The sequence below is a fragment of the Acinonyx jubatus genome, chromosome A1 (genome assembly GCF_027475565.1).
Source record: "Acinonyx jubatus isolate Ajub_Pintada_27869175 chromosome A1, VMU_Ajub_asm_v1.0, whole genome shotgun sequence".
Classification (NCBI taxonomy): domain Eukaryota; kingdom Metazoa; phylum Chordata; class Mammalia; order Carnivora; family Felidae; genus Acinonyx; species Acinonyx jubatus.
Window position 1 is genome coordinate 70,328,888 of NC_069380.1, and position 19,231 is coordinate 70,348,118.

At 37.0% G+C, this 19,231-nt stretch overlaps 1 protein-coding gene across 9 annotated transcripts in view; it reads left to right on the forward strand.

The window, feature by feature from the left end:
- Positions 1-19,231, forward strand: part of PCCA (propionyl-CoA carboxylase subunit alpha) — a 404,001-nt gene that overhangs the window by 257,359 nt on the left and 127,411 nt on the right. For 8 of the 9 annotated variants that reach the window (XM_027065165.2, XM_027065168.2, XM_053217534.1 and 5 more), the window contains one exon: positions 4,737-4,839. In XM_027065165.2, coding sequence (XP_026920966.1) covers positions 4,737-4,839 — 103 coding nt within the window. Of the gene's footprint in view, positions 1-4,736; positions 4,840-13,168; positions 14,171-19,231 lie in introns of those variants that run through there. The other variant, XM_027065171.2, reaches the window with a different exon arrangement.

A 19,231-nucleotide genomic window follows, 5' to 3' on the forward strand; every position in this document is an offset into this window, starting at 1 on the left:
TTGTATGCAGAAGCTGACCTCTGTGGCTATGGAATGCAGCGTATTATTCTTGATCATTTTACAGACCACCCACTGTGAAAGTTATGATCAAGGATTGCTTAATGATTCTTTGACCACTAACATTGTTTTAACTCAGTGTTTCACTCCTAAATAGGTAATGGCACAATTGAAAACCAGCTTTTCTGAGTGTCTCATAATATGGTTTTGAGATGTTTATAATCCTTGATAACTAAAGATGCTGTGAGTTATGTTTACATAAAATCTGCCTTAAAACATGAAATGTAATGGTATTTGGTTACCCAAATTTGGGTATTTGGGTTAGTATTATTTACACATTTTTGAGTAAAATATTCCAATAAGTTAAATGCATTAATTAGCATTAACATTTGTGATAATCAGCTGACCGTTTTTACTATAAAATACAGAAACATTCAGTTTTATTGAGCATATTCATTCTGGTTGGCTGATGATAATCAAAGTGGACAGGTCTGGGTAAGACCTATTATTTGATTTGCTTTGTGAGTCTCTGTTTATGTGAATTCCCTTTTCCTGGGTTTTGGGGGTTTTGTTTGTTTTTTGAAGTAGTAGTTTAAATGATAACAGCTTTTCAAGTAACTAACAAGCTGCACAGATGAAATTTTTGATCGGATGTCAGCCTCTTTTACTAGGCACATAGTTCAGTAAAGAAGCTGTTTTCTGTGTAACATTACTAAACTGAGTCGAGTGAAATTCTAGGACTTTTTCTCTCCCTTTCCAGAGAGTTGTTCATAAAAATATTTGAGACTATTGTGGATTTGATGGATAAAAGGAACTCCTTTCTAAAATTTAAAATATAACTGTGAAATGTAACTGCCACCATTATAAACACGTTTGTGCTGGTGGAATTGATATCAGTGTTTCAAAGTAATTATTAACATAGCCTCAATGATTTTGCAGAAATAGAACACATATACTTTTATACTTCCAGGCTGGTGCATGTTACTTTCTTTATTTGTAGCTTATTACAGTTTATTTCTACTGCCCAGTTTATGGATCTTTACACTGGGCATGTATGCCCAACCCCATCCATTTTATTTAAAAACAAAACAAAACTACTTTCAAACTTACATAAAGCCGGAAGGAATCTTAGCAGATTTTGTTTGCAGAAGAGTGAACTCATGAAGAGATTCCACGGTGTGACCATCTTGTATCTCAAGGGCTTGTTGTCACAGTGAAGCCTCTTTCCTACCTCCTAGTAACACATCACCTTAAAAGAAATTGTTAGGAAAGGGCACTTCAGGAGTTGTGTACTCAGAAGAAGCGACAGCTCCCCCATCACCTGCCCAGCGCTGCACCAGCTGTATTTCACAGGTGTGGAAATTTTGGGGCCAAAGTACTAGAGTCTCTGGGACCTTGTTAGTAAGGGAATGGACTGAGATTAAACCCCAGCATTTTAACTCAAAGGAGCCTGTGCTCTTTCTACAAGGTCCCTCTTGGGGCAGGTTCTAACATATATGAAACAGATGTGAGTCAAAATAAAACAATGGAAAAATAAATAGTAGTTAGGTTCTGAAGGGTGGCAACCGTATCTCGCCACCATCTGTAGGTTTGCTTTCTGTGGGAAAATTCAGTCTGGGTTCCAACCGGATGTCAGCATTAACTTCCCAGCTCCTCTGGAAACAGAGGCTTGTTGCATAACTGAAAAGAGTCTCCACATTTACTTGAAAGAATTACCTCCTTCAGGCTACTAAATTGTGAAAAATATTAAGCCTATAATGTAGGTTAAGTGGCAGGGAGCTCACTGAAGTTGTTTGTACTATGGTCAGTACCTATATGGTTAGGGAACAGTTTATGAGAGAGATGATATTCTTCTTGAAAAATCTGTTGGTTTGTGGAGCAGAAGGAATCCAGGGTTTCCCTTAAAGGGATTTCAGTTATGGGGGTGGGTGGAAATGAATATATAGCCCTATGGTTGGGACTAATCAAATTAATAAAAGTTAACATTTACATGCACTGTTTGATTTAGTTCTCAGTACATCATCACTGTGATGCAGATACTATTATATATCTAGATTGATTCATAAGGAGATTGAGACTTAATAGTTTGCTCAAGAATGAATTAATGAAAGGGCTGGTTTTTTTTTTTATGTTTTTTAAAGTTTATTTTTGAAGGAGAGAGAGAGAGAGACCGAGCATGAGCATGAGCAGGGGAGGGGCAGAGAGAGGAGGAGACACAGAATCCAAAGCAGGTCCAGGCTCTGAGCTGTCAGCACAGAGCCCGAGGCGGGGTTTGAACCCACAAACCGTGAGATCAGGACCTGAGCTGAAGTTGGATGCTCAACCGACTGAGCCACCTAGGCGCCCCAGAAAGGGCTGGGTTTTTAACCCACTTGTGTGAGTTACCAGAGCCTGGGTTTGTGACCACTGTGCTTATTTCTCCTGCTTGGTTTGGTTTGGTTTGGGAAGTAATTTAAGGTTTTGGTGCAACCAGATACGCAAGTCATGAACAATCAGAAATAAAACTGGATACAAAGAGAGGGACCTTATTTATAAGAAACTTGAATGGTAGGTAACTCAGTTAAGATTTCACCTGATATGAAGTAGAAAACCATGGAACAATCTTGAGCAGCAGAGGTACATAATTGTCAAGGATAGTAAAGACTTAGGAAAGTTTGGTTGCCAGTAATATAGCTGGGAGGTTATTTCTGTCATCACAAAACCCCTGAGAGGTTGGGGTGTTAGCCCCTTTGAAGGTAAACAGAGTGAAGTCTGGTGAGGTCCTTTATATAATGCAAAAAGAGCCAGGTAGTAAGCCAAGAGCTCAGGGGCCGTGCTCTTTCTGGAGCATACTCTGCCCCTTGGGTGACGTGGCCTCTCCTATGTGGTGCTCGGCACATAGTAGGTGCTCCTCAGATTCCTTCCTACTGCCCCCATCATCCCTCTCTCCCCGAACTCTGCTGGGACCTGGGAAACAAAAATAAGGAATGATCTTGATCTTTATTTTTATAATTTTTTAAATGTTTGAGAGAGAGAAAGAGCACGCAAGAGCATGAGTGGGGGAGGGGCAGAGAGTGGGAGACCCAGAATCTGAAGCAGGCTCCAGGCTCTTGAGTTGTTAGCACAAAGCCTGACTGAGGGCTCCAACTCATGAACCGCGAGATCATGACCTGAGCTGAAGTTGGATGCTTAACTGACCGAGCCACCCAGGTGCCCCAGGAATGATCTTTATCTTTTAGGAGCTTACAGGCCAATGAAGGAGACAAACTTAGATGCCTGTGGAATAGAGTGACAAAATAGACGGGGGTGGGGTGTTGGCATACTGGAGCACTCTGCCCTGTGACACTTGTCTTCTCCCCCTCCCCCCCTCCTCCTCCCCCTCCTCCCCCTCGTCTTCTTCCTCCTCTTCTTCCTCTTCCTCCTCCTCCTCTTCCTCCTCCTCTTCCTCCTCCTCTTCTTCCTCCTCTTCCTCCTCCTCCTCTTCCTCCTCCTCCTCTTCTTCCTCTCCCTCCTCCTTCTCCTCCTCTGTGTCCTGTATGCTCCCCTGTTGTTCTTTCAAGCTCCCATGTGTGAAGCTCTGTCCTCTGAAACAGCCCTATTTAAGTTGCCAAGAGAATCGTCCATGTCTGCCATGTTCATTAGTAATGATTTGTTGATACATTTTAAAACGGTAATTTTCACTTCTCGAGTATTTAAGACATTTCTTCTTTTTCAGAAAATAAATAGTGGGCCAAATACAAATGTTCTCCTAAGTTATCCATCATCCTCCATTAGACCTTGTGTCTAGAGATGATTTGATTGTAATCATAGTTTTTGTGCCTGAATTTGTTTTCATTGAGTACACAAAGAATCCTTTTGAAATTCACGGGAGGGGGTGTGACCTTGAAACATAACCTGCAACATTTTTTCGGAACTATAACTTAAGACAAGAGTCTGGATAGTATCTGTGTAGTTGCTTTGTAAAATATTCCTTTATGACCATAGATAATAAAAACATGCAATATTTAAATTAGGCTAATTCACAAATGATTAAAATCTTGTTACTTTAAAAAATTGTGGAAAATATTTGTATTCTAAAAATGTTTTTGTCTCTGGTTGCTTTACCCAGTTTTTCTGGACCATGTAATATGGATCATAGGCAAGAAAAGACCTGTGTATTAAGATTGTATTCTTACCCAAACAAACAAAATACCAAAAAGGAATGAAGGGATATACAAGGGAACTTTTGGAGGTGATGGATATGTTTATTACCTTAATTATGGTGATGGAAACACAAATGAATAACTATGTTCAAATTCACTAAATTGTATGTTAATTATATGCAGTTCTTATGCATACCACTCATAACTCAATAAACCCAGAAAAATAAAAGATTCACGTTGTAAATTTTTGAAAACAGTCTGGAACAGTAGCAAAATACTGAGAAGATACTAATATTGCATAAAGTTAATTTTTGAAAGTCATAGTTAAGCAACTCAAATTCATAGAATGGATAATGGTATTTGAATGGATGGCACTAGGACATTTATCCCAGAATGATTACTGTTGTCCTTGGAATGTCTATGTGTTTTTTGTATGTTTGTTTTTAACTGCTCTAGTTTAAATCTGAAAGCTTTTTTCCAGGGACAGAGCCTTTTAAAATAATGATCTGAAATATAATCTGTGGCAATTTTACCCTGCACACTTAACGCCAAAGGAAAATCAGTTTACTAAGAGAATAATGTAAAATTACTAACTCCTTTTCTTTTTTTCTGCTTCAGAGTGCCTATTATTCAACCACAAGTGGCTAACTGGCAGCTCTCAGTAAAATTGCATGATGAAGTTCATACTGTCGTAGCATCAAACAGTGGGCCAACATTCTCTGTGAGTTATTTCTTTCTTTATTTTTTTTTTTTTTGGCAGTCTTGAAAATTGATCTGTGCCTGTTTCAAACAATTTTTAACGTATTCAGCGACTCTCATCTTTTGAGTCTGTAGCACAGCAATGTGCTTGTTTCACCTTCTTTAGGAAGCTGAATGTAAATGGGAGGTTTTGTTCTCTCATGTTAATTAGGAAATACATTCCTAGATTTAGCCACATTCTACACCCACTTCCTGACACCTGATTCATTTTCCTTTTGTTATTGAGAAGTAATACTTTTGTTTTTGTCCCAGAGAAGAGCATCTTTAAGTATAATTCCAAACATATGATAGCTGTGGTAGGTAATCACTCTTTTAAAACAAGTCATCTGAAGCCTATATAACATTTTCTTGAGACTTCATGTTGTGTGAGACATTCTTGAGGCTAAATTTACCTTGTGGTGACATTCCTTTTGTTTTGAAGGAATTTAAAACTTGAACTTAAACCCCTTGGATAATATCCATGATAGAACTGCTTTAGTTTAAATCGGGTCTGTACTAAGCAGTGTTACGTTAACATTTAGTGTTTACACTGTGTTATGAATGATATGTTTAAATTATATGATTTGAGAGTGAGTGCCAGAAAAATATCATGATATTGTGAAATGTTTTTCCTGTTTTACTTTCAGCCTGAACACACAGAAGCTTCTAGGTAGTTAGTGCAATGGATATTTTATTAATCTACATTTCTCTTCTCATGGCTAAGTTGCAATGAAATGTCATTTTGTTGTTTGGAAAACATGACTTTTTTATCAAAAGATTTAGACAGGATATGAAAATAAAAATAATATGATTTCATGAAAAGAAGAACTGGTGAGGCTGAGGTATAGGGTGGTAGTTTTTTCGCTTTTATGTGTATTTTTTTTTTAAAGTAAACTCTGCCCCCAACGTGGGGCTCGAATTCGTGACCCTGAGATCAAGAGTCACATGCTCTACCAACTGAGCCAGCCAGGCACCTCCTGGTGGCAGTTTCCTGATCCCAGCCAGAAAGTACCATCAGAGTTAGGAGAAGTCACTTACTCAACATATCTGTACTACATTCCTACCTTGTGCTAGGTAAGTGCTAGGCTGTTAAGACTGGAGAAGCTTATGTGGTAGTCAGAGTCACACGTAAATGGGATTCATTCATGAGTGAAGGGTCATCTCCTTGGTTGTCTTTAAGTGTTGGGATTCATTCTGTGTGCCAAAATTGCTGAGGCATTTGTTCCTGAAAGGTATTTCACTCCACTCTGTTAACGTGAAAACTGCGGTGGAGTTAAACAGTTGTCTTATGATGTATTTTTTTGTGATGTACTTACCTGATTCCTTATGTTCCTCCTTTCTATATGATCATTTAAAAACGTAGCTCTATAAGTGGAGACTTAAGTGTATATCAGGTTGAGTAGCAAATTATGTGTATTGAATAGTAAAGAGTATTAATATTATAACATTTTCCTCAGGGAAGGCTAACTTTACAAAAATGTAGACTTAGCATAATTTTTAGTTCTGTACTGAGTCACCACTGAAGTGTTACTGTTCATCTGATACTCCAATACACTGTTTTTCTAAGCAGTGCCTTGCCTTAATAAGAAAACTGCTCAGATTACTTCTTAGAGCTGTTATTTCTTGGTGCTTGTTTCAGATTCCATGTTGAAAAACTAGAGACCATCAGCTCAAATGGTGTCTTTGAATTTTTCCAGTAGAATTACCTCTTGTTTTACTTTTTAGCTCATTAGAAAAGCAGGGCTGTTTTAAAAAAAAAAAAAACACATCAAAATTATTGCATTAAAAATTTCCCTGGAAAATATCCACCTTGATACATAGTATCAATAGCTACTTACCCCTATTTATTGGCTTTACAGTATCAAACCTAATGAAAAGCAGGTAATCCTGATAGTGTCTTTTTTTTCCTAAGTATATTTGGATTGAGTTTCATTTGACATCAGTGCTATTGAAGAGAGTCAAGATGAACAGCACAGACTAAGTAAAGACCCATTGATACGAAGTCTCAGATTTTAGGGTCTCGGGGGGAGAGCTGTGACTGTTGGTTTCCCAGATCATCCACTGCCACATCAAGAAAAAGTAACTGGCCTCAAGGTGACACTCTAGGGTCATGATCCCAAGAGTGGTACAAGCAAAGTCATATGCCTGAAGTAATGCTTCAGATACCCCACATTTTCAAAATTATTTTAATCTAAAAAATTTAAATTAAAAGATGTTTCAAATAAGGAAAGTATTGCAAATGCACAAATGTTCTATACAGATCTCTTACTGAAAAAGAAACAATTCATAGTTACAGCTAAATCCCTTTTTTATGGTATCTCATTCTGCCCTTTCCCTCTCCAGAGGTGACAGCTATCCTGAAGATGCTATGTGTCCTCCTTGTGCATATTGTTCTACATTTAGTATGTATGCATGGACTATAATAATAGTAAAAAAGAAGGCTGTGAAAATATAAGTACTTAATGATACCATTTATGTAACAGTTTGAAATATACAAAGCAAAAACAATTCCATTTGCAACACTATCAAAAAGAGTAAGATGCTTAGGAATAAACTTAACCATGGAGGAGAAGGACTTGTACACTAGATACTACAAAATGTTGCTGAAAGAAATTAAAGAAAACACAAATATATGCAAAGCCATCTTGGGTTCATAGATTGGAAGACTTAATGTTGTTATAATGTCAGTATTACCCATGATTTGGCTTCAGTATTACCCATGTTCAGCAGATTCAAAACAATCCCTATCAAAATCCCAACCGATTTTTTGCAGAGATAGAAAAGTCAGTCCTAAAATTCATATGGACTCTTAAGGGATGGACCCCAAATAGCCAAAACAATTTTCAAAAAGAAGGACAAAGTTGGAAAGCTCACACTTCCTGATTTTAATACTTATTACAAAACTGCTGTGGTCAAAATGGTGTGGTGCTCGCATAAGACAGACACATAGACCAAAAGAAGAAATTCTGATACGTGCCACAGCATGGAGGAACCTGAGGGAATTGAGCTCAGTGAAATAAGCCAGACACAAAAGGACAAATACTGTATGATTCCAAATCATACAGTATGTAGTGTAGTTAAATTCATAGAAAATAGAATGGTGGTGCCAGAGGCTGGGAGAGTGGGAAACAGAGGGTTATTATTTAAAGGGCATAGAGTTTTAGTTTTACAAGATGAAAATAATTCTGAAGATGGCCATTGGTGATGCATATACAAAACTCTGCATGTCTTTAATACCACTGAACTGTACGCTTCAAAATGGGTAAGATAGTAAATTATATGATTTGTAAAAATTTTTTAAGTGCAAAAATCAATACAGATTAGTATTTTTTGATAAAAAATGTAATAGTAGTGAGGATGAAACTTTTGGGAAACAAAGGAAGCATGGTGGGGGAAAAGTTAAGTGAACAAGCAGTAGGTGGGTGCGCATGGGTGGCTCAGTCCATTGAGCATACGACTGTTAAATTTTGTTCAGGTCATGATCTCCTGGTTTGTGATTTTGAGCCCCCTGTCAGGCTCTCTGCGGGCGGCAGCATGGAGCCTGCTTGGGATTTTCTCTCTCTCTTTCTCTGTCTCTCTCTTTCTCTCCCTCTCTCGACACCCCTCACCTGTTTGTGTGCTTGCTCTCTCAAAATAAATAAATAAACTTAAAAAAAAGAAGTAGTAGATAGGGTGAAATATTTTATGTTTTAGATTTTTGATTTTGAATATAAGGGTCAGAATGAATAGCAAAACTGAGTATAAAATCTGCTAACACCAAATTGAAATATTGTTTAGCATATTAAGATGAGAAACTTAAAAATATCAAAAACAAACTAATGTTTACTTACATTTAATTCATGATTATATTCTGGATTCCCAAGATGTTTTCCATTCTCTTTTATTCTGTGTAATGTGATACTGGTCAAAATAGTTCATGATAGTGCGTTTGTTATCTTAAAGATGATGGCCTAACTTCATACTGAAAACAGTTCACTTGGAAGAAAAATGTCAGAGTACTCTTGATGTGAAGAAAATTAGCTCAAGAATTCAGCCTTCCTAAAGATGAAAAAGTGTGCACTGTACATGCACTTAAAATTTTTTTGCCTAATATTTCTGTTAACTACTAGTAAGTAGAAATAATAAACAGAAAACAGTATATGATCCTAGATATTGATTTAGATACCCTTTGTGTTACAGTGAGCCATCAATAGAAATTTTTATAAAGATCCTGTAAACTACTTAAGAATATCCAGAATCCTCAAACTCATGAATTTTGGCACAGCAATGTAATTTTTGTGCTAATAGTTGAAGAGAAAAATCTCAATGATGAAAAGAAACATTTAGTATAGTTAAGAAAAATGAAAATTGTTTTTATCTTTTTTAAAACTCTTTTCAGCTCATTTTCCTAAATGAGATTTTTTTTTTTTTTTTGCTTCTTATGGAAAGGTCAAAACTTTCCTTTTTGATGGCCATAAAATTGTGCTGCAGTTTTATCTTTTTTTATTATTTTTTAATATAAAATTTATTGTCAAATTGGTTTCCATACAACACCCAGTACTCATCCCAACAGGTGCCCTCCTCAATGCCCATCACCCACTTTCCCCTCTCCCCCAACCCCCATCAACCCTCAATTTATTCTCAGTTTTTAAGAGTCTCTTATGGTTTGGCTCCCTTCCTCTCTAACTTTTTTTTTTTCCTTCCTTCCCCTCCCCCATGGGTTCCTGTTTAGTTTCTCAGGATCCACCTAAGAGTGAACACATGTGGTATCTGTCTTTCTCTGTATGGCTTATTTCACTTAGCATAACACTGTCCAGTTCCATCCACGTTGCTACAAAAGGCCAGATTTCATTCTTTCTCATTGCTAAGTAGTATTCCATTGTATATATAAACCACAACTTCTTTATCCATTCATTAGTTGATGGACAGTTAGGCTCGTTCCATAATTTGGCTATTGTTGAAAGTACTGCTATATAAACATTGGGGTACAAGTGCCCCTATGCATCAGCATTCCTGTATCCCTTGGGTAGATTCCTAGCAGTGCTATTGCTGGGTCATAGGGTAGATCTATTTTTAATTTTTTGAGGAACCTCCACACTGTTTTCCAGAGCGGCTGCACCAGTTTGCATTCCCGCCAACAGTGCAAGAGGGTTCCCGTTTCTCCACATCCTCTCCAGCATCTATAGTCTCCTGATTTGTTCATTTTAGCCACTCTGACTGGCGTGAGGTGATATCTCAGTGTGGTTCTGATTTGTATTTCCCTGATGAGGAGCGACGTTGAGCATCTTTTCATGTGCCTGCCTATTGGCCATCTGGGGGTCTTTTTTAGAGAAGTGTCTATTCATGTCTTCTGCCCATTTCTTCACTGGATTACTTGTTTTTCGGGTGTGGAGTTTGGTGAGTTCTTTATAGATTTTGGATACTAGCCCTTTGTCCGATATGCCATTTGCAAATATCCTTTCCCGTTCCATCGGTTGCCTTTTAGTTTTGTTGATGGTTTCCTTTGCAGTGCAGAAGCTTTTTATCTTGATGAAGTCTGATAGTTCATTTTTGCTTTTAATTCCCTTGCCTTGGAGATGTGTCGAGTAAGAAATTGCTGAGGCTGAGGTCAGAGAGGTGGTTTTGTTTTTTTTTGTTTTTTTTTTTTTTGCTTTCTCCTCTAGGGTTTTGATGGCTTCCTGTCTCACATTCAGGTCCTTTATCCATTTTGAGTTTATTTTCGTGAGTGGTGTAAGAAAGTGGTCTAGTTTCATTCTTCTGCATGTTGCTGTCCAGTTCTCCCAGCACCATTTGTTAGAGAGACTTTTTTCCATTGGATATTCTTTCTTGCTTTGTCAAAGATTAGTTGGCCATACATTTGTGGGTCCAATTCTGGAATCTCTATTCTATTCCATTGGTCTATGTGTCTGTTTTTGTGCCAATACCATGCTGTCTTGATGATTACAGCTTTGTAGTGGAGGCTAAAGTCTGGAATTGTGATGCCTCCTGTTTTGGTTTTCGTCTTCAATATTACTTTGGCTATTCGGGGTCTTTTGTGGTTCCATACAAATTTTAGGATTGCTTGTTCTAGCTTTAGAGGAATGCTGGTGCAATTTTGATTGGTATTGCATTGAATGTGTAGATTGCTTTGGGTAGTACTGACATTTTAACAATATTTATTCTTCCAATCCATGAGCATGGAATGTTTTCCCATTTCTTTGTATCTTCTTCAATTTCCTTCATAAGCTTTCTATAGTTTTCAGCATACAGATCTTATACATCTTTGGTTAGGTTGATTCCTAGGTATTTTATGATTCTTGGTGCAGTTGTGAAAGGGATCAGTTTCTTTATTTGTCTTTCTGTTGCTTCATTATTAGTGTATAAGAATGCAACTGATTTCTGTACATTAATTTTGTATCCTGAGACTTTGCTGAATTCACGTATCAGTTCTAGCAGACTTTTGGTGGAGTCTGTCGGGTTTTCCATGTATAATATCATGTCATCTGCAAAAAGTGAAAGCTTGACTTCATCTTTGCCAATTTTGATGCCTTTGATTTCCTTTTGTTGTCTGATTGCTGATGCTAGCACTTCCAACACTATGTTAAACAACAGCGGTGAGAATGGACATCCCTGTCGTGTTCCTGATTGTGCTGCAGTTTTAAATTACAATCAGATTCCTTTCATTCTGCCAATTTCAAGTAAGTTGTATATTGATACAATTTATGTTAAAAGTTAAATGGCAGAGATCCACTTCTGAAACAGCAGTTTTGTGCAACAAAGCAACTATTACTGGTGAAAGTTATAAAAATCTCTATTGTAGATGACATATTGTTGTATGTAGAAAATTCTGAAAAATCCATTAAGGAATTATTACAAAATAAGTTTAGCAAGGGTACAGGGTACAAAAGAAATATATAAAAGTCAATTGCATTTTTACTTATTTGCAATGAACAATCCAAAAACAAAATTATGAAAAAGTTACCATTAAGAGCATCAAAAGAATAAAAGAACAAAAGAGGTATAAATTTATACTGTGAAAACTAAAAACTGAAAACTATTAAAAAAGATATTAATAGAAATCCAAATAAATAGCATCTCATATTCCTGAATTGAAAGACTTAATGTTGTTCAGATGGTAATATTTCCTAAATTGGTTTACACATTCAATGCAGTTCTTTCCAGAATCCAAAAAAAAATTTTCTCCAGAAATTGACAAGCTGATACTAAAATTTATATGGAAACTTAAGGGACCCAGAATAGCAAAAGCAATCTTGAAAAAAAGAACAAAGTTGGAGAACTCAGTTTCCCTTTTCAAGACTTAACAACAGAATTGTCTCATAAAATATAGTACTTGCATAAAGATAAACATATAGATCAATAGAACAGAATTGAGAATCCAGAGCTAAATCCCTGATTTTTGACAAAGGTGCCAAAGTAACTCAGTGAATGAAAGAATAATCTTGTCAACAAATGGTACTGGACCAAGTTGGTATCTACGTGTAAAAGAATAAAGTTGAATCCCTATCTCATATTGAGTTAATTATACCAAAATTAACCTAAAGTGGATAAAAGATCTAAATGTAAAAGATGAAACAATAAAACTCTTAGAGGAAAACATAAGGGTACATCTACATGACCTTGCTTGTGGCAGCAGTTGCTTAGATAGGACAAAAGCACAAGCAACAAAAGAAAAAATAAATCGGTCTTTGTCAAAATTAGAAACTGTGTTCAAAAGATACAGAACAAGAAACTGAAAAGACAGAACACAGAAGGGGGAAACATATTTGCAAATAATATATTCAGTAAAACACTTGTATTTAAAATACATAAATACATACAACTCAAAGGTAAATAGGAATATATAATATCCATTTACCCTTTCTATAAAATAATTTGATAACATTCACCAAAGACCTTTAAAAAATGTTCATATTCTTTGGTTCACTGATACCTCTTCTCAAACCCCACCCAATGAGGGGCGCCTGGGTGGCTCAGTCGGTTGGACGTCTGACTTCGGCTCAGGTCGTGATCTTGCAGTTCCTGAGTTTGGGCCCTGTGTCGCGCTCTGTGCTGACAGCTCAGAGCTTGGAGCCTGCTTTGGATTCTGTGTCTCCCTCTCTCTCTCTGACTCTCCCTGGCTCATACTCTGTCTCTCTCTCAAAAGTAAGTAAACATTAAAAAAAAAAACCCTACCCAATGAAAAATTGCGAATATGAACATGAAAAAAAGATGAATTAATGGTGCCTTGCCTTGGAGATATCCATGTAAACAGTCTCTACCCATGTAAACAGTCTCTACATATGGTAATAAAGGGTCAGCAGGCTTGGAATTAAAATACATAAATGTCTCAACAGAAGTGTCTTCAACCACTTAAATCCTGAGAAAGATAGAAAAAAGAGCACTCAACTGGCTGGGGGAAAGGAAGTATCTAGGTGAAAGTGAAGTTCTACTTGGCCAAGATGACTAATGAGTAACAGATTAGAATGTGATGACATATGTCATGACTTACCTCCAAATTGTGGTAAAATAGGTGAGGAAAAGCACCGGCACGTGGTAGCAAGGTAAGTTTTTTGAAACATCAGAGACATTTTCTATAGATAACTTTGATTTCTTATTATGGAAGTGTATGCTTCCTTAATTTTTCTATTACTTGTTTTCCACAAACAGTAGAGTGAGGAAGGGGTGTCCCTGTCTTGTTCTAGTTGCATTGTTGTTTTCTGGTACCTATTTTAGCCTATTTAAAGGTATTTCCATGAAGCAGTTGATTACTTTGGTCTGCGATTATCGAAGATGTACCCTGTCCCAGGCGCTGTGGTAGGCACTACACATAATTTATCTCTAAATGAGATAGTAGGAAACCGGAACGCAGTTGTTACTAGCCCATCCACTAGTACCTCTCTATATCTCCTTTTATAGAGTAGTTGTGCTAGACAAAATTCTGAGATATAGTAGCACTGTCAAGGAAAATTACAAAGAATAATGCATTTATTTCCAAACAGAATATTTTTGTCACATGATAAAGGGATTTTTCTTTGTGATAGGCAGAAAGTTAAGGCTGCAGTCATACTATTTAAAGGATCATGCAAGATATCACAAAAATGTACACAATATTATATACACAATGTACCCAGTGTTGAAAAGTACACAATCAGGAATACTGGTTAAGAGTAGCTGTTAGAGGGGTGTCCGGGTGGCTCAGTTGGTTGGGCATCCGACTCCGAATTTCGGCTCAGGTCATGGTCTCATAGTTCAGTTCGTGAGTTCAAGCCCCAACTTGGGCTCCACGCTGACGGTGCAGAGCCTGCTTGGGTTTCCCTTTCTCTCTCTCTCTCTCTCTCTTTCTCTCTTTCTCTCTTTCTCTCTCTCTGCCCCTCCCTTGCACTCTCTCTCTCAAATAAATAAGCTTAAAAAAAAAAGAGTAGCTGTTAGAAAGCATTTTTAGTATCTTATTACCTCTTGTAGAGGTTACCGTATTTTTCAAATGGGTATTAAAATTCAATATATTGAGTTTTAGCAGTGATCTTACAGTTTTATCCAAGTAAGTAATAATCTTTGAGAGCAACACATGATTTGAGATAAATAAGATTTTTGCATCTAAAAGAGCTTTCAGTTTATTTTCTTAGTAATGTTTGTTTTGGTTGATATAAAATTGTCTCATCTTTAGATGCCTGTGGGAGGGAAATGTTTTGTAGTATTCATATCATTGAAATTACCACCCTATATTTTTCTTCTCGAACAGAGAAAATGATAATGAACATAAGAATAAAAAATAATAATTACATATGGATGCATAATAAATAATTACATATGCATCATCTGAAGGTTTCCTTCTCTAACATAGCTAACACTTTCCCATTTGTTCTACCATTATAGATTTTGTTCTAGACTTCATTTGTAGGAAAACATTCCACCAGAGTTACTTTCAAAATGTGTGTGTGTGTGTGTGTTTTAGTTTATTTATTTATTTTGAGAGAGAGAGCACAAGGAGGGGAGGGACAGAGAGAAGGAGAGACAGTCCCAAGCAGGCTTTGTGCCATCAGCGCAGAACCCAGTACAGGGCTCGAACCCATGAATCATGAGATCGTGACCTGAGCCAAGATCAGGAGTCAGAGACTTAACTGACTGAGCCACCCAGGCACCCCTGAAAATGTGGTTTTAAGTAGAACTAGTTAAGTATTTTTAAGTAATATTTTCGTAAAGATTAAGAATTAAATGAAGTTAGCATTTGCCAATAAATAATTTTGTGCACAAAATCATATTTTCTTTATGTTTTCAGTAAGAATTTATTCTTACATTTTACATCACAGTCTCTGTTCCTTTTATCCCATTTGTAGGGAGTAATGCTAAATCATGTAGTTACTGGAATTTTTATAGGGACATGGTAAGAATCATGGTTCTTTTAAGGAAATAATTTTCCAGTGCCCTTCGTAGAATAAAATGCAATATTATTCTATCTGTCCTTTTGTCACTATGGTCAAGTTTTAGAGTAGACTCTTATTTTTGAACATGAAAAAGACATCAGCAAACAAGGTGAGTTTACTTTTACATTTATGCCTACTGTAGGCTTTTTATTAAAGAGTTAGCTATATAGCTTAAGGGCATGGTAGGCAGACAGAAAACTGAAAAAACATTTTTGTAGTAACTTATTTTATTTTATTTTTTATTTTACTTTATTTTATTTAGATTTTTATAGTAACATTTTAAAATGAATACCATAGTACGCTTAAGTGCTTGTAATGAAGGACGACTTTATTTAATTATTTTTAAAATCTTAATGTTCATTTATTTTTGAGAGAGAGAGACAGAACACGACTAGGGAAAGAACAGAGAGAGAGAGGGAGACACAGAATCTGAAACAGGCTCCAGGCTCTGAACTGTTAGCACAGATCCCAACGCGGGCCTCAAACTCCGGAAAGGTGATATCATGACCTGAGCCGAAGTTGGACATTTAACTGACTGGGGCGCCTGGGTGGCTCAGTCATGATCTCACGGTTTGTGGGTTCAAGGCTCCTGTTGGGCTCCGTGCTGACACCTGAGAGCCTGGAGCCTGCTTGGATTCTGTGTCTCCCTCTCTGTCTGCCCCTCCCTTGCTTGCACTGGGTCTCTTGTCTTTCAAAGAATAAACGTCAAAAAAATTTTTTTTAATTAAAAAAAGAAAACTGACATATGGTATGTGATAAATGACAAAAAAATTGAGGTTTTTGAATTTATGCAGTATTTTTTTAACGTTTATTTATTTTTGAGAGAGATACAGAGTATGGGGGGGCAGAGGCAGAGAGGGGGGTGATCCAGAATCCAAAGCAGGTTCCAGGCTGTCAGCATAGAGCCTGACGTGGGGCTCGAACTCACAGTGAGATCATGAACTGAACCGAAGTCAGATGCTTAACTGACTGAGCCACCCAGGCACCCCAAGAAATTATGCACTATTTTATATTTAAAACTTAAATTTTTTTTTCTTTTGGCAGCAATTAATTCAATGTTATGATCATATAAGCTACTTTTTTTGTTAGGTGATTTTTTCACTTAGGCTTCCCCAACCCCCCCCCCCCCCACCTTTTAAAAAGAATGCTAGACAAAGTAGCAAAAATGTTACCCTATTTGAGGAAATGAATTTTTTTTCCAGAAAACATAATATTGTGCAAACATGAAATTCTTTCACTGTGGCAACAACATTTGTTTTCTTGATAAAGTTATTTTTCCATTTGAGAAAAATTGCTAGGAAAATAGGTTTGTGTTTAAAAATTTTAAATATTTTGGCAAAAATTATAAAACCATCATAATCATAAGTAAAGCCAATAGAGAAGCCAACAGACCAGAGGAGAAATTTGCCGCTCATTTCAGTGACAAAAGGGGAATAAATGTTCTTAATATATAAAGAACTATTGATCAGTGAAAAAGACCAGCCTTCCAGGTGAAAAATTCTCAGGTGGTTTATGGCAGAGGAAATATAAATGGTGCCTCCATCCATGACAAAATGTGCTAAACCACGCAGAGAAAATAAGGTGAAAATTACGACGTACCATTTCCCACCTACATTTCAGCAAAGATAAAAAGTTGGATAATTCTCTAATTTTATAAGGTTATAGAGAAACAGGCCCATGTATGTGTAACTGGTGGGTGCGCAAATTGATACAGCCTCCGTTTTTTGTCGAAAGTGAATTTATACTCTAGGATGTGTTCACATGCAGGAGACGTACAAGCATGTTCGTGGCAGTATCGTTTGCAAGAGCAGAGGACTACAGACAACTGGACTATGCCTGTCAAAATGGGGTCATTAAATAAATAAAGCCCTGTCATTGAACTATAGGGATTCGAACTTTCTTTGTATATGCTGAGTGTATTAAGTGACATTCTGTGTATATGCTAATAATGACAAAAGCATTGTATTTTCATTTGCATAAAAAACATTTGTTTGCTACGTGTATAGGTTATCTTTGGAAGGAGACACAAGAAATTGATAACCATGGTTGCCTTTGAATTGGGGAGCTGGATGGCTGACCCCTTGACAGAGTGAGAAGGATACATACCTTATACTAGATGTCCCTTTAGTACTTTTTGAATTTTGAACCTATTTTGTATTACCTACGTCCCCACTCCCCCAAAGTAATGTTTCAAAATTATGCAGTGGACAGGTCTGCAAGGTATGGGACTATTGAAATAATGGAATTTTAATAACCTGTCAAGGATCTTACATTGCCTATCCCATCCAGGGAAGTAGTCACATGAGCAGTTGGCTCATTGAATAAAGAGCTCTGGTCTTATACCCATAACTACACAAAGTGCAATTACTGAAACTCCAGCTGGCACTCTGAACTTGAAGGCAGTTGGTGGAGATCACTGAATAGGCTATACTAAGAGCTTGATCTAACGTGAAATAAGAAACTGGAAAGAAGCAAAGGAAGAATGGTAAGTAATATGGGTGAGAGAAAGGAAATTGAGATCGGATAGATCTGGACAGCCCCTCCAACAGCTTCCTATTTTTTCCTTCTTTAGGTATGTAAACTGTGCAGAGAGATTACTATTTGGAAAAGCCAGAGAGATGCCTGTGTTGCAAAAGGTAGTGAGAGCTCACTCCAGAAGCTTTGCTCAGGGTCCCAGAATTCACAGTAATTCCATTGGTTCTAAAATCTCAGTGGTGGAATGGATTTATTCTCTGCTACTCTTGGCTTACAGAGGAAGGCACCAAAGTAACTTCCTTACCACTGTGACTCCTTTACTCCAAACTAAAGAATATCCTTTCAAAGAGAACTCCTCCAAATCAGCTTGATGTCTGATAGGAGGGGGTCGGATAAATGAGGTTGTAGAGAAATTAAGTCTGAAGAGTAACCTTGCACAGCTTGACCTGTTTACTTTTCCAACGCACCCTTGTGCAGTGGGTATGTACCGTGCTTCTGAACCATAGGACTGAATTTTCATAAAAAGGTGAGGCTCCTGCCCATGTAATCTGGAAAATTGTTTGTCTAATTGGGGGCACAGTTGCACCTGTACCCTCTTGAATGATTCAGTCATGTTGTGCTTAAGAGTCCAGGAACTTGTTATGTGACTAAATGAAGGAAAAGTGCATTATGAAATCCAGTTACTTTGGAAATGGAAAACACTGAATGGTATTGGTTGTTACCAAATTAAAGTTGGCAAATGCTATAATTAAGACTTTAAGTGATTTTTAGTATTATCCCCTGGTTTCAGCCACTTTCTGAAGCATTTCATTTAGAAGAAAACTTTCAGTTTTATTTCAGACACCAGACATTCAGGTTGAGTCAGTTCAGCTTTATAAGCCCTTATAAATAATTCGTTGTAGTCTAGTAGCTCATAATGGCCACTGCTAAAACTTCTACCACAACAACTTACTATAAGTTATTTACTCATTTTATTATTGGCTCCTTGTGAACAGTGAAGCAAACTGTTAAATGTGTCTTTGCTGAGCAATTCAATCATTTAATGAATTTTGATCTATTTATAGCCATTATACATTTATCATTTCAGTTGTAATATAGTTTAATAGCTGTTTATTGAGTACCTCCTACAACATATGTCCTGGAGAACCAACAGTCATCAAGAGAGATGATGTCTTACTCCTCAGAATTTGTCATCTGTTGAGGGTGGCAAGGACAAAGTCTGTGTCAGTCAAGTAGAACAATTGAGATAGGACAATACTTTGAATTTTGGACATGTTTACAGTGTCTGAAATAGACAAGTGGAGATGTTTACTAAGACTTGGTATTAAGATTCTGTGTTTTAAGAAAGTTTTGAGAAGGTGAAAAGGTCAATGATGCCAGTGAATATTAAGAGGTCACAAAAGAAGAAGAAAACTGAGGTGTGCCTATTGGATTTAGCAGAAATAATTGGTCATAGAGAGAACAGTGCCTGAAGCAGGGCTTGGGGAGGAGAGGGACAGAAAGTTAATGGTGAGCAAAATG